Here is a 14,347-nt window from a genome sequence, read left to right on the forward strand (position 1 = left end):
TTGTGATTTTCTCCAGTTCTTTCTCTTCTGTTCTTCTGTCTCCATTGCAATGTCTACTATCCAGACTTCTTTGTCTTTCTTATCAACAGCTGTTAAGTCTGGGTGTTATGTGGGAGGTGCTTGTCTGTTTCAACTCTAAAGTCCCAGAGCACTTTAGCTTCTTCACTTTCTATTACTTTGTTTGTTTTTGGTCCCACCAGTTCTTGCTTGCAGGCAAATGGTATTTCTTGTAGATATTCCAATGCACCATTGTTGCTACTTTGTCATGCCATTGTTTGTAGTCAATCTGTGCAAGGTGGTCCCCTGTTTCTTCAGCTTTTGCTGTCTATTGCTGTCTTCTCAGTTCTGTCTTTGTATGCATTTGTTCTTAAGGCGTGGTCTGGTGCAGCCAGAATTAGCCTCTTTCTTCAACTTTCCTGTTCTTAGCTGTCTTGGCAGGTCTTATTGTTTTCTGCTTTGCCTGCCAGTTGTGTGTGTGTGTGTGTGTGTGTGTGTGTGTGTACTGGCCATGTAATACTTTGTCTTGCCATGTTGCTTTTCTATTCTTCATTTGGTCTTTTTCATAGGCCAGTTTGGTTTCTTTGGTACTCAGTAAGCCTTCATGGTGTACTAGCTGCAGTGCATCTTCTTCATTCTCCTTCAGATATTCTTCCAATGCCCTTTCTTCTTCTTCAGCTGTCTGGTGCAGTTGTAACATTGTTATTGTTGTTGTTGTTGGTTGCACAGTCAGCCAGATGTTTAGACTGGATTTGGTGTTTTTATCCACCTATCAAGTTCTTCCCAAGGACATTATTATTATTGTTATTGCTATTGCTATTGCTATTGCTATTGTTCTACCATGTTAATTTCCAAATTTTCACTGATTTTAACTGAAATTACTCACCCAAGAGTCCACCTAGCTGTCCATCAACCATGCATTTTTTTCTTCCATTATCCATCCATACATCTCTAGAGGAATGGGTTCCCATTCCTGGTTGTATGTATTTTTGTGTGTTCAAAAACAGAAAAGACAAAGAAATACACTCAGTTGCAAATCTTACCTTCATCCCCTTTTATCTTATTCAGCAAAAGAAAAGTGGGGCTCTGGTCAAATTACATGACTAGGTGCCTGTTCATCAATTTCACTTTTTTGCTGAGGATGCCCTGACCTAGCATAGCTGTATGCTCTTTCTTCTGTTCAAGATCCTGCTCTATACCCTGAGTTTTATATTTTCAAGTTTTGCATATTCCATTTAGAGCTAAGTTCACTATTGCATAAGACATGATTCCCTCCTCTCTACATCAAGAGGATTCTCTAAGAACCATTACCCATTCCACATTCCCAGACATGACTTAAATCCAAGGTCTCAAAGTCTTACTTCCCCAAAATCCTATGGAAAAGGATCACTATTTACTCTTTGAAAACACTGACTGTCCAAGTCATCACTGGGAGAGGAATTTGTTATTTCTCTTTTAGTTGCTCTGTGTCTCCAAGAACATAACTGAGCAAGTTCTTGATAAAACCCTTTCCCTCATATGAGAATCCCAAATCTCAGAAGGCTCTAAACTCCAAAAAAACTAAATAGGAAAATTCTTCTTTAAGAAAAACTGTAGATGAAAGCCAGATGTGAAATGGTTCTGAAATAATTGGTGCTACAAACATGATTTATATCTACATCAATTTTAGATTATTTTTCAAGCTCTTTCCTTCACACTTGTAATCAAGACATTTCCATTTGTTTTTAAGTACTTTCTTACTGTCTGTAATACTACGAGAGTCATAAAATCAGTAACATCCCAATGATTATTATATGTCATAGCACAGATCTGGAAAAAAAACCACAGCAATGCTTTGGTGATATTCTAAATTTATTTAAATATGCATTGTAAAGGCTTGGGTAATGGATGGCCCAGCGCTTTGAAAAGAGAATGTTTCAGAAATTCTTAGTCATCAATTTGTTATTTTAAAACAATCAGCATGTCTCTGAATTTAATCTGAGATTTCTTGTGCAAGACACAGATTTTTAACTTAATTATCCTGTAATAGGGCTTCTACTTTTACCATGTTATGCCTTAAATTCTAACCAAATTAATGGAGAAATAAACATCATTGATCTTAATGTTGTCTGGCAATAGTGAACAGTAAAGACAGAGACAATTTTTAAAATTATTTTTTTAGCCCAAGGAAGAATTCCATTGACTCTAAAACATGTATAATGCTTATTTGCCTAGCCACACTGAAGATATTGTTCTAGACCCCCGTATTAATTATTTACCTGAAGACTGTTTTGATTTTAAACAAATGCTGTTTTAACTTGCTTTAGGCAACAAAGAACAGCACCCATTTTAGTGGAAGAAATTTTCTGTTTTAATTGGTGTATGAAGACAAAACATTCGCTGTGACAGAGTTAAATGATTAACAGATTCCCACAAATGCCTTTGGCATTGAATATCTATACTTTCATTAGCCTGAACTATTTATCTTCTTGATAAAATTAAAATTAGCAATGGAGTAGGTTTACTTTTTATGATGAACAAATGATAAAAAAAAAACTTTAAATTATCCCATATGAAATGACAGTTTTCATAGCTATTAATTTCAGATTTATCTGTTCTATAAGCCTTGTTATTAAGTTTAAAAAATCAATTGTCCCAAATATTATTTTAATATGCTAAGAAAAATAAACATCTCAATTAAAAAGTAATAAAAATCCATTTTAGAGCCATTTCTAAATCCAGCTATGAAGAGACAGATAAATATATAAAATTATAAAAGAGGGGAAAGGGAGAGAACGCAAGAACCTATTTCTGGAGTTGATAAAATACTTGAAAATGCTTCTATGAGAAATTAAACAGTTAAAAATAACTATGAAACAATTTACTATGGAAGTACCTGCAACAAAGAGCCAACTTAGTTCCCTTGCATTTTACTTTCCTGTTATTTTTAACAGTTTCAAAAATGACAGAATAGCAATAGAGATATTTTTTTAATATAATATTTTAGAACATGACACCATAGCTTGTTAATTGAGGGAGGGTTGGCCTTTACAGAGGAAGAGGAAGAGGAAGAGGAAGAGGAAGAGGAAGAGGAAGAGGATGAGGAAGAGGAAGAAGAGGAAGAGGAAGAGGAAGAGGAAGAGGAAGAGGAAGAGGAAGAAGAAGAAGAAGAAGAAGAAGAAGAAGAAGAAGAAAGCAGCAATAGAAATAGAAAGAAGAGAAAAAGAGAAAAAAATGAACAAAACATACACAGACGTGCACACACACATCTACTATATATACACACGCGCACACACACACAGATACAGGGTGTGCCAAAAATCTGGCCCTTATAGGCCAATCACAATCTGTTTTATAATTTTCTTTTTCAGAGAAAACATTACCATATTTAGGAATATTCAAAGGTCTTGATTCAAACGATTAAGGAAGTGTTTAGAAGAAAATGGCAACCAATTCAAATATGTAAAGTAATTTATACAATAAATTGTCTGTCTGTCAATCTATCTATCTGCTAATACATGTGTATATGTATATAAAGTTTTACACAACAGTTTCAATGAAGGATGACCATATTTCTTGCAATCTTTGTTACATAATCTATGTCTGTCACTTGTTAATTATAACAGTGGTAGATATGCAGAAGATATTGGACTAGTAGTTGTGCTGCAAAAAAACAAAAAACAACACCCCCCAGCCCTTTAGGATCTTGTCCAACTTTAAAAGATAATAGTTGAATCACTCCCAGAGGACATTGTTAGCATCAAAAAGGAGTCCCGTCCTGCCAAATTCAGACAGGTTATTTCATCTGAACAAATTAAAGCTTCCAAAAACTTTTCAAAGGCAGGCGCATATAGATTTTATCCATGTAATCCAATCCAGTGTAAAATTTCACTTCTGGAATGAATGCAGCTTGTGTATGATCCTAAGATGGTCGAAGTTACTCTTGAGCAGGACCACAAACCAGATCAAAACCCCAGACTGTACCAAATTGTGGAGTGCTTCCAAACACTGAATCTGGTCCTCCCCATACCAATCCCCACCTTGATGGCTGATACCTCATCTAAAACTCTTAAATCCCTACCCAATGACTCTGCTGTTTATCCCCTATCCAGGCTATTGTTGACTTCAGTCTCCCTGGACTAGGTTGGAAAAGAGACATGGGGCTATTTATCATCAACAAATGTCTTCTTATCATTCTCAGGTGTTATGGAAGACAACATAGGGTCTCACTCCATGGCAGAGGCTAAGAGCAAAGCAGAAACCCTTATGCACCACCTCTAGGACTTACCTACCTTCCAGAAAGCATTAGCATCAACTGTGAACCCATCCAAGGTTAATAGTATTGACCACTGCTTAGAAGCTTAACTTTTGAACACTTTTTTTTCCTCCTCTAGTTAAATTGATCAAGCAAATTCACCATGGTTAATAGGTAGATTAAGCTCATTTCTGAGGTAGCAATTTATAGCATCTTCTAGTCTTCCAACCATTGTTATGTCAAAATAACATAATGAGGAGAGGATTTATATCACTTCAACAATGCTATAAAGACGTTATAAGTCAATAGTGCGGAAATGACCTAAGGATAAAATCCATTAGTACATTTTTTGCACAACTCCTGTTAAGGAGAATCTGGTGGATACTAATGGAAAGACTTATTCAGGCCTTTTCTTTAATATATATGTCATTTCTATTACTAAAAGGTGGCTATTCTGCAGCTCAGCGGTATTAGTTGCCCAAACACTTTGAAGTAAGATTGCCTACTATGAAAAGAGATTATATTATTTGGAAAATCAGAATGCAATTTTCCATGCATAAATTAAGCAGGATGAGAGAGAGGAACAGAGATATCTACCTAAGGACATGTTGTTCAACAAACACACACACACAAACAAGCTCAGAATGTTTTACAGTGTTTTTCAAATGAACTGAATGAAAGCTCAGACCCATTAAATAAACAGGGACAGACATCAGTGATTTAAGTATCCAGTGAAGTTAAGTGCAAGAATGGTCAGACCCAAAAGTAGATGGCACGGTTTGACTTTTCTTTTTTTTTAACCACGGTGAGCATCATGTTACTTCATTCTATGGAGTATTCCAATAGTATATCCACTTCATGCATATTTTTGGCACTCTTCAAAATCTGTTTAGGATTCTGCCAACCTGAACACCCTTTTTGTATCGTCCATAAGTTTGATTTACTCATTAATCCATATAACAGTAAATTGAGCAGTTATAGGACATCTCTACAAGGGAATTAAGACATCTTTCCTTTTCAAGAGGGTCCATTTCTCCTCTTCTATTTTCATAGAAGCCTTCAGTGAGACACTGTACACACACGAAGTTTTTAGAATCAATGTCCTATGCACGTGAGATTTGCTAGTTTGTTGACCTTTCAAGCATCTCTAAAAGGTTAGAGGCAAGAACCATGCAGTAAAAAAAAAGTTTAAGACAGTTTGGATATTCTATAAGTTTAATCACTGTGATTCTAATAATGCTTTATCTGGAAAGAAGCTATGCTAAGAAACCTGTTATTTTCCAGTTCCTTGTTGAATTTGTTTTTAAAGGGTAACTTCACATACGACCTTTTCTCTTTTGTAAGGGAAAAAATGTAATGACCATTATTTTGTGAAAACACCATCATTATCTGCTTTGTCCATATCCTGGATCTAACATTTTAGAGCCCATAATAAAAGCTCCAGTCTACTTCAGTTGGCTTTAAGATACGACAGTGTTATCCCTATTTATTTGTATTATTATACTACATCCCTAATGTAAGGCAATGGTTCATCTTAGCTACAGCATTCCTGTATCTAACAGACAGTACTGGATAAGAAAATTATCGTATTATAATTTTGGTATGAATATATTGTTTTGAAGCATCTCAGTATATAGATAAAAAGATACCCATAATGCATATCCATGCTTTGATTTTGTCACAATTTATGCAGAAAAATGTAGACACTACAGAACAGCAGAAACAAAATATACATTTGTTATGAGAAAATTGTACAAAATTTCCATATAGTGAAAACATACATTCAGAAATGTATTGATTAAAAGTGTGCACAAGCTTGTGTAGGAAGATTCACGCATATATGTTTTTTCCTGACAGTATGAACAAAACTTGCAAATATCAGAATAAGAAACTCTAGGTAGAAACAAACAAACAAAAAAGGCAATATATTATTCAGCAGAGTTGAAAGTGGAATATGTCAGGTTGAATTAAGATACAAATACTGCTTCCAAAGTTATAAAAATAGTACAGGTAGATCTCTTGGAGCAGATTCAGCAACTCCGCTTCCTATATTTGCAAAGTATTGACAATGTAATGTCACCATTTGCCCCTTATTTATCTTGGATCACCCCTACGGTCCTGTGGAAACAGCAAGAGTCAAGGGAGAAGGAAAAGTGATCATGTGAAGCATGAATAAGCAATTAAAACAAAATTGGGCCAGAGTGACCTTAACTTTCACCTATATTCTAACAAAGAATTTCTGCCTAAATAAGTCTACAGCCAGCAGTTTTCCCAAGTAAATGCTGCTAGCAAGGGTTTAATTTATCAAGGTGGAAAGGTAACTTAATAGCAGAGACTGTCAAAGAGCAAAGATTTTGAAAAAAAGCAACCTGTGCCTCGGAGGGACTCCAGGTCCTAGTTAAGAATATTATAAAGAATCCTTATCCATGAAAATAAACCACTCGGCCCGTTTCACTGGAAGCACATCTCTTTGAACCTTGCAAAGGAGAAGGTACAGGAGTGGTGTATGGGAATACGCTACCTAGAACATAGAGTCCCTACACAAACATCACAAAGAAGGGCATTGCCATCAACTGCTGAGTGGGAAGGTCCCTGAAGAAGGAGGGAAGGAGAGATTTGACAACCACATTTAAATAAGTTGAATAATCCCCTCCCCACACCCCCTCTCTGAATGTAACACTGCAGCTCCTTTAGTTTTCAAATGCCTTGGGCAGGGTGTTCATTCTCAAACTCTCATCAGAGTTTGTTTGTTTAACCGAAGGAATCATGGAGTGGCACTATTCTCTTTCTTTTTTTGACTGAAGTAGATGCCAAATAAATTTGGAAGAAACCCCAGTAGAAGATGAAGAACCTGATGCTGATCCTGGGTGTAGCCTAACAAAGGGAGGAATGCCAGAGGAGTTGGGATTATGAGTTTTCATAACCACCTTAAAATCAATAATCGTGTCCTTTCTAGTCTATTCATTCAGTTTTGCAAAACTATTGTACCACTGAGCTGCATGCTAAGAAGGAAGATAGGCTCATGACATCCAGTTATGGAGATGGTCTTCAGTAGTTTAGATACTTATCTTCTGGGAATCCAGAAGAACTATATGAAGTCTCTGTGGCTTACGCGAGGTAGATTCACTTAGTCTAAGTATTCTATTTGTATTCTAGTTAGACAGTAACAGCCTACTCCACAGAAATGGAGTGTGTGAAGCACGACAAAAATTGCCAATTACTTAATTCATTGCAAGTATTAAAAATAATTGCTATGGGGATCCTAGGAATTAGTCTGTCTTTAATTGTAATTAAGATTGATACTACAAAATCCTATTAACTATTTAAATTGACACATATTTTCAGGCTCAAACTACCTCTCAAAAACAGGAGCCCCATTTGTTTAAATGGTGGATGTATTTATTTAATTCTAATACATATAAAATAAGGGCACAGAGTAAAAACTGGTGAGGGCCTTTCACACCTCAGCTTTTCTACTCATTTCTGGACACAGGAAGAAGCCAGCAATCACTTTCACTCCCACCAATCTCAAAATGTAGAGAATAATCCTATGGAGCGAAAAAACCCAAGTTAGAGTAAGGCGTGATCACCCGCTAGTGACTGGAACAGAAGCAAGTTATGGTATGAGCTTCTACCAGCAGAGGAACCCAAGCAACATAAGACAAGGACACTCACCAGTGGGGGTAATGGAGACCAGGTAAGACAACACTTTGGACCAATGGGAAGATTGACTGCCCAGAAGCTACGCAGATGTTTTGTACATCATCATCACTACATCACCAAGTTTGCTAGTGTAACGTGTACTTTAAATCTCAAGCAAATCTCTGTCTTGCTAAAACTCTGGAGCTTGTGAAATTTGCACACTTGCAACTTCTCAGGCCGCATATATATTTATTTATTTATTTATTTATTTATATATACATACACACACACACACACACACACACACACACACACACACACACGACCATAATGAAAAAATAAAATCAGAAACTTGATATGTGTAAACATTAACTGAGTGCCAGTCTAAACTCTGTGTAGACTGCTTTTTTTTTCCCTTTAAGCTGGAGGATGCACGGAAATGTGTTTCAGAAACAAAACAAATGAAGAAAACATTATCAGGTTACACAGAAGTCCTTTTTTTGGCCTCTTCGTCGAAAAAGAAAAAGAAAAAGAATTAATTCAAAGCTTGACAAAGAACACAAGGTTTAATAGATAATTCCTGAAAACTAAATGAGAATTCATTGTTTCAACTCCACTCCTCCATTTGGGTATGTCTCCTGATTTCCCTTTAAACATGAGTTTGGATAAAGCAAGAGAGGCTATGAAACAAAGACTAGAAAATATGGAACTCTAGGATAACCTTACAGGTGCCCCACAGCTATAATAACTCTATACAGGTAGTCCTTGCTTAGCGACTGCCTCATTTAGCAACCGTTTGCAGTTATAGCAGTGATGAAAAAGTAACTTTGTGACCAATCCTCACATTTACAACCTAATCCGACATCCTTTTTGCACAGAAGATGCCCTTGTGCCTTTGATGAAATTGAAACCGTAGAACATGTCCTCCTGAAGTCTGGATTTTATAAGGAATTGTGCTCCCCACTAACTCAACTCTTAAAGGATAGACTGCCTGGCTGTTTAGATCAATAATATTTAGACATTTTCCTAAATGATAAGCAATCTGAAATCACCTATACAATAGCCAAATTCTGTGCCCAAGCCATAAAGCTTTGCTATGTTCAGATCTAACAACAGAAGTAGGTGATTTACTTAATGTATTGTACATTATTGTATTCTCAAATTGTATTTGATTATTTTTACTTTTATATCTGTTCCTGGACTGTAATAAAATGTTCATTCATTTTCAACTCCACTTGAGTGATTACAGGATGCAGGTAGTACTTGTTTAGTGGCTGCCTCATACAGCGACCATTCACAATTACGACAGTGATGAAAAAGTAACTTTTCAACCAAACCTCGCATTTATGACCTTTGCAGTTCTGTAAAGTAAAGAAAAGCTGAAGTAAGATCATAAGCACAGTCACGGTTTCACTTAGCAACTGTTTTGCTTAACAACTGAGTTACTAGTCCCAATTGTGGTCACTAAATGAGGACTACCTGTACTACTGAATTTATCAGACATTTTTAACAATAATGTAAATGTTTCATAACTAAACGGATCAAAATTGTATAATTACTCTAAATATTTTCCATATTTACCTTGCAGTCTAGGGATTGCAACTGATCATTGAACAAACAAGGATTGATACTTGTTAAAAGTTTTACAACTATTGTATGAGATTCCTAAAACAGAAATCTACCTTCATCAGAGGCTGAAAGATGAAATCCACATGAAATAGGTACTATACATCAAATTACTTTCCTTTGAGCTTAAAGTTCAGTTACAATTTGTTTTATAATATATTTGGTTTTTTTTTCCTGTTTTTTGTATCCATTTTTCCCTTTATTTCTATATAGTGAAGCAAATATAATAATGAACTGATACCCCAAAAATGTTTAATAAGGAGTTAGAATTACCTTGCTGGAGATGCAGCTCTGGAATTAGAACATTCATATGGTTTGGGCTTGTCCTATTATTGTTATACAGTAGTCTGAAGTTCACAGATTTTCAGCATGACTTTATACAACTTAGGCTTATCCAAAATGCAGATAATCTTCTTGGCTATATCTTGCCTTGGTTACCCATCAAGCATGGTAAATAGTCAAAGGTTTACACACATTTCTTCATAATCAGTTAGAACCAAGATCTATAAACATTGTTCATAACTTTCTGACAGGGATACATGGAAGAATTGCTTCTGCACATGCATATATACAGTCTTGCTCAAAAAGTCTCCGTAGTATCTTTATTTAAAAGGCAATATTTGAAACCCGTTGACTGGCCACATCATGCAGGATTTCCAAAAAGAGTTGGTAACTAAGAATGTGGGGGGTTTTTTGGACTATATTTGACTATATTATTAGTTTATATTGTTACAGCAATGACTTACTTTTGAGGAAATGGACCTTCAGTGAAATATTCTTTGAATCCACATATTACATTCAGAAATACTTTTGTTCCTTACGTGTTTGATTACTGAAAATAACTGTTAGGTGTCAATTCTACATTTACTTTCTTTGAAGTGAATTCTACTGCAGCCAATAAAGTTGTTTCTATATAGGCCTACGTAGGACTTTAAGCACTCCATTATTTTCACTGAGAGAGTCAAGCAAGTTCTCAACTTTGTACATCAACTGTTCAAAAAAATCTCAAGTAAGACCAGATTGCATATGACGGTTTCCCATTCATTAATGTTATTCCCGTCAAAGAAAACGACTCATCCTAAATCCAAACATTAAGCTACTAATTAAGTTTCTGTACTCTTCTTTCTTTTCTCCAATTATATTATATGTGAAAAAAGAATTACTTTAGGCCAAATTCTTATTAATTTAAAACAGCAATTTGCTAAACTTTGGGAAAGATTATACAGAATGTGGAGGACAAATTAACAAGCAAATGTACACATTATTTCAGATGAATGCTTTCTATAACTTACATATCCAGACAGTATTGTTACAAAGCTGGGTAGCCTCACATTCCTCATTGTCATATTTGTAGTTAACACTGATTACCTTTTCACCTGACTTAACAAGGTAACCAGAGAACTGAGGACCATTCAGTAATATCTTAATCTGATTACTGATTGTCCTACATTGAAATTTCACTGAAGAAAAAGTAGAGATTCAAATGTCTACTCAGTTTTTAGCTGAGCCTTTTTCTTTTGGGTTAAAACAGGAAACACCAGTAGAGTTCCTCCCCCCCCCCCCCCCCGGGTGTGGACATTGGAGGAAAATCTAGGGTATGTGTCTTCCTTCCTTCCTTCCTTCCTTCCTTCCTTCCTTCCTTCCTTCCTTCCTTCCTTCCTTCCTTCCTTCCTCCCTCCCTCCCTCCCTCCCTGTACCTTTGACTCACTGTTGACTCTTGGCAACTGCCTGGAGAAGTCCCTGCAGTTTTCCTGGCAAGTTTTCAGAAGTGGTTTGCCCTTGCCTCCTTCCTAGGGCTGAGAGAGAGTGACTGGCCCAAGGTCACCCAGCTGGCTTCGTGCCTAAGGTGGGACTAGAACCCACAGTCTCCTGGTTTCTCGCCTGGTGCCTTCACCACAACACCAAACTGGCTCTTATGGTGTCTTCCTACTGCCTGGAAAAGTGACATCTGCCCATAACTGGAGAGCAGAAAGGAGTGTCTTCCAATGACTATAAAAAGCATAATTATTGTTCTGGATTGTATTTGTGCACATCCTTTTCCCTAAATCCACAGAAATGAAAGAAAAAAGCCAAACAAGCGTGGTATGAATCCAGTGAAGGATTTCAAGGGAAGAAGTTGTAAAATGTCTGAGGTCTTAGATCTCACTTGCATCAGAGGAAGGAACTATTGGTCTGACAAACTATTGTGATCGTGATGCTTTTCATTGCTTAGGGTTCTTTCACATACACATTTTTCATCTATTCCCGCAAAACAGTCTCACAACTTGAGCCGGGCTGATGGTGCTTTTGCATATCGAGGTCAATCAATAAATTGCACCTTTCCGACACAAGAGTTTCTGTCACTGTACTCAAATATATGCTATACTGTATGTTACCTAGGTGTCATATTTTGCACCAACTGCAACTTCTACACATGTTTCAAGGATAGCCCCACATAAAATATATAGCAGTTATCATGGGTAGTTACCAAAGTGTGAATAACTGTGGTTAATCTGCCTGGCTCAGGAAGGATTGCAGTGGGTGTTCTAGCCATAATTGTGAAAATACACTCCTTGCCAGCAAACTTTCATAAAAACTCTGGGTCAAGGAGCACTCCCAAACTGCAAATCTTCTCTTTCTTGGGGGCACAACCCCATTCAGAACAGGGCTCCTCTTAATTCCAGAAGGCAGCTTTTCTTTACCACTGATACCTCCTTTCTATCAGTTCAAATTTAAATTATTCCATCAATAATGATCAGACTGTCACATCCTTTTAATTTATGAGATGGGGCAGGCTAGAAAAATCAAAAGCCTAACTGAGTATATTGCAAAATCAAATTCTAATTATTCAATGTGTGATGCTCAAACAGAATAGTGATTCAAATCTACCACATAGTTCCCACGTAGCCCTAAAAATCCAGAACTTCTCTTTACTGAATTTCTCATCATTCCAAAGTATGATGTCCCCCAGGCTAATCAAGGTCATGCTGCAGTCATACAGGTTACTGTTACCGTTCTCTTCCTCACTGCCAAATGGGGGAGAATCTGGCATTTTGTAAAAACCATTGTCATGGGGAAGAAGGTATTTTGTGGAACATGATAGTTTTTCTTAGCCCTGTACTTTGAAGCAGTTCCCCAAGATGGAAAGTCATCAAGTTAGTCCTATCTGAATGAGTTCACAACAACATCTCCCAAAGCTTGTGTGGAGGGTCTAAAGAAGGAAGAAACCACAATATGACACCTCTCTTCAGCATTGTTGATTGTCTAATTAAAATGCAGCAGAGCAAGGGGAGAAAGCGCAGAGATCCTTTTGTAGAATGTCATGGAAAGAGCAATCAAAGCCACGCAGTGGTGCTTGGGGGTGGGTTTCATTTATGAAATGGAAACAACTAATTCCCCAAAATTTGAACCAGGTATTGCAGAGTATCAAAATTCACTATTGCCATTAATGAAAACTGCCCTTTTCCTTAAGGATGAAGAGCATTTCTACTCACTAGTCCAGCATAATCAGGCACATAAGTCTGGGATAATGCATATGTAATGCATTAAAAAAAAAAAAAAGGAATCACATCATTAAGTAAAGTTAAAACAACACACACACACACACACACACACACATGCTCAGTTATAACACTATAAAAGTAGATGGCTGGTGGGTGCTGCATTCTCTTGTAATAATGAATTAAACTTGGATTTGCACAGAGAGCGAAAGCAAAAAAAAAAATTGTTCCTTTAATAGTGCAGTGCACACCTGCAGCTTGTTAATGTAACTACCATTATTAAGAGAAGTGTAAATTTAGAAATGTCTACAGATTTGCAAAGCTCTGCCTGATTCCTCCCCCCTCCCCGCTGCAATTTGAACTAAAAAGATTTAGAATTGCCTAGCCATTCTTCCCAAGACAATGCAAACATAATGATCACTGATTCCCTGTTAACTCTGCTTTCACGAACTGCTGAGATGCAAATCAATGGAACATTATTTCATTTGCCCTGAGCCTACCACCAAGTTGAGAGATTACAGGCACTTACAGGAGAATGGCATGCTTTCAAGCAAAGACACCTTGGTAGCACTAACCTGCCAACTAGGTTCCCTCCGTAGCCCTTTGATCCAATCCTCTTCCAAATCCTTATTCTCCCTCATCGGTGTTTCATCCATAGCAGATGTGGCTTGGACAACTTCGATTGGCTAATGCCTCTTAGTCTCTCTTTGTAAGGCTTTTAACCACCACAGCAGCAAGTGCAGTTCAGAGCAATTTGTCATGAAGAAAATGTCATGCTACAAGACGGCGAGGTTGGGGTGGGGGGAGTTTGACGTGCACAGTCCGCTTTGGGGTGAGGGAGGGAAGTGAATTATCAGCACCAAACCCCAACGGTGCTTCCCAACACATTTGCTGACAGATCTGGCTCGAGAGTTCTCAGGAAATAATGCTTTTGTGGCAAAGGCAAGGAGGTCCAGTGAGATGCAAAGAGGAGAAAAGGGGAGGTGAAGAAAAGATTTTCAGCATGCTTTTCTTGTCCAAAATCCTGGAGAATGAGGCTGTGAAACAGAACTTGAAAGGAGATCAAGATTTTTTTTTTCCCTAGAGATAAATAAATAAATACAGAGTCTATAAATAGAGAACCCACATCTAGGATACTTCTCTTCACATCTACAAAAAAGTCAATATAGGAGGGATCTGAATGTAGAAGAGCCAATTCCCATCACACTGCAGAGAAAATAAGAGTAGGTATCTGGGGCAATTCAGACAGATATATTTTTCATCTTCAGTTATTCAGTTGCCCAAATTCTCACCATCCCAGGAATTTTTCCTAGCACGCCCCACTTCATAATTAATATCCATTCCTTTAGCAGAGACAGCATTGGGTCAC

General features: G+C 37.1%; 1 protein-coding gene across 3 annotated transcripts in view; it reads right to left on the reverse strand.

The window, feature by feature from the left end:
• The window catches only part of PPARGC1A (PPARG coactivator 1 alpha), a 625,128-nt gene that overhangs the window by 295,435 nt on the left and 315,346 nt on the right, over positions 1-14,347 (reverse strand). Inside the window, exon 1 of one of the 3 annotated variants that reach the window (XM_088131379.1) lies at positions 13,554-13,702. The exons of the other annotated variants lie outside the window; for them this stretch is intronic. Within the exon in view, the coding sequence (XP_087987505.1) occupies positions 13,554-13,634 (81 nt within the window). The 5' untranslated portion in view covers positions 13,635-13,702. Of the gene's footprint in view, positions 1-13,553; positions 13,703-14,347 lie in introns of those variants that run through there. 3 annotated transcript variants of the gene reach the window in all.

The sequence above is a fragment of the Python bivittatus genome, unplaced genomic scaffold (assembly GCF_059951505.1).
Source record: "Python bivittatus isolate LINGU-HERP-01145 unplaced genomic scaffold, Pbiv_v1 ctg000960_np1212, whole genome shotgun sequence".
Lineage (NCBI taxonomy): Eukaryota > Metazoa > Chordata > Lepidosauria > Squamata > Pythonidae > Python > Python bivittatus.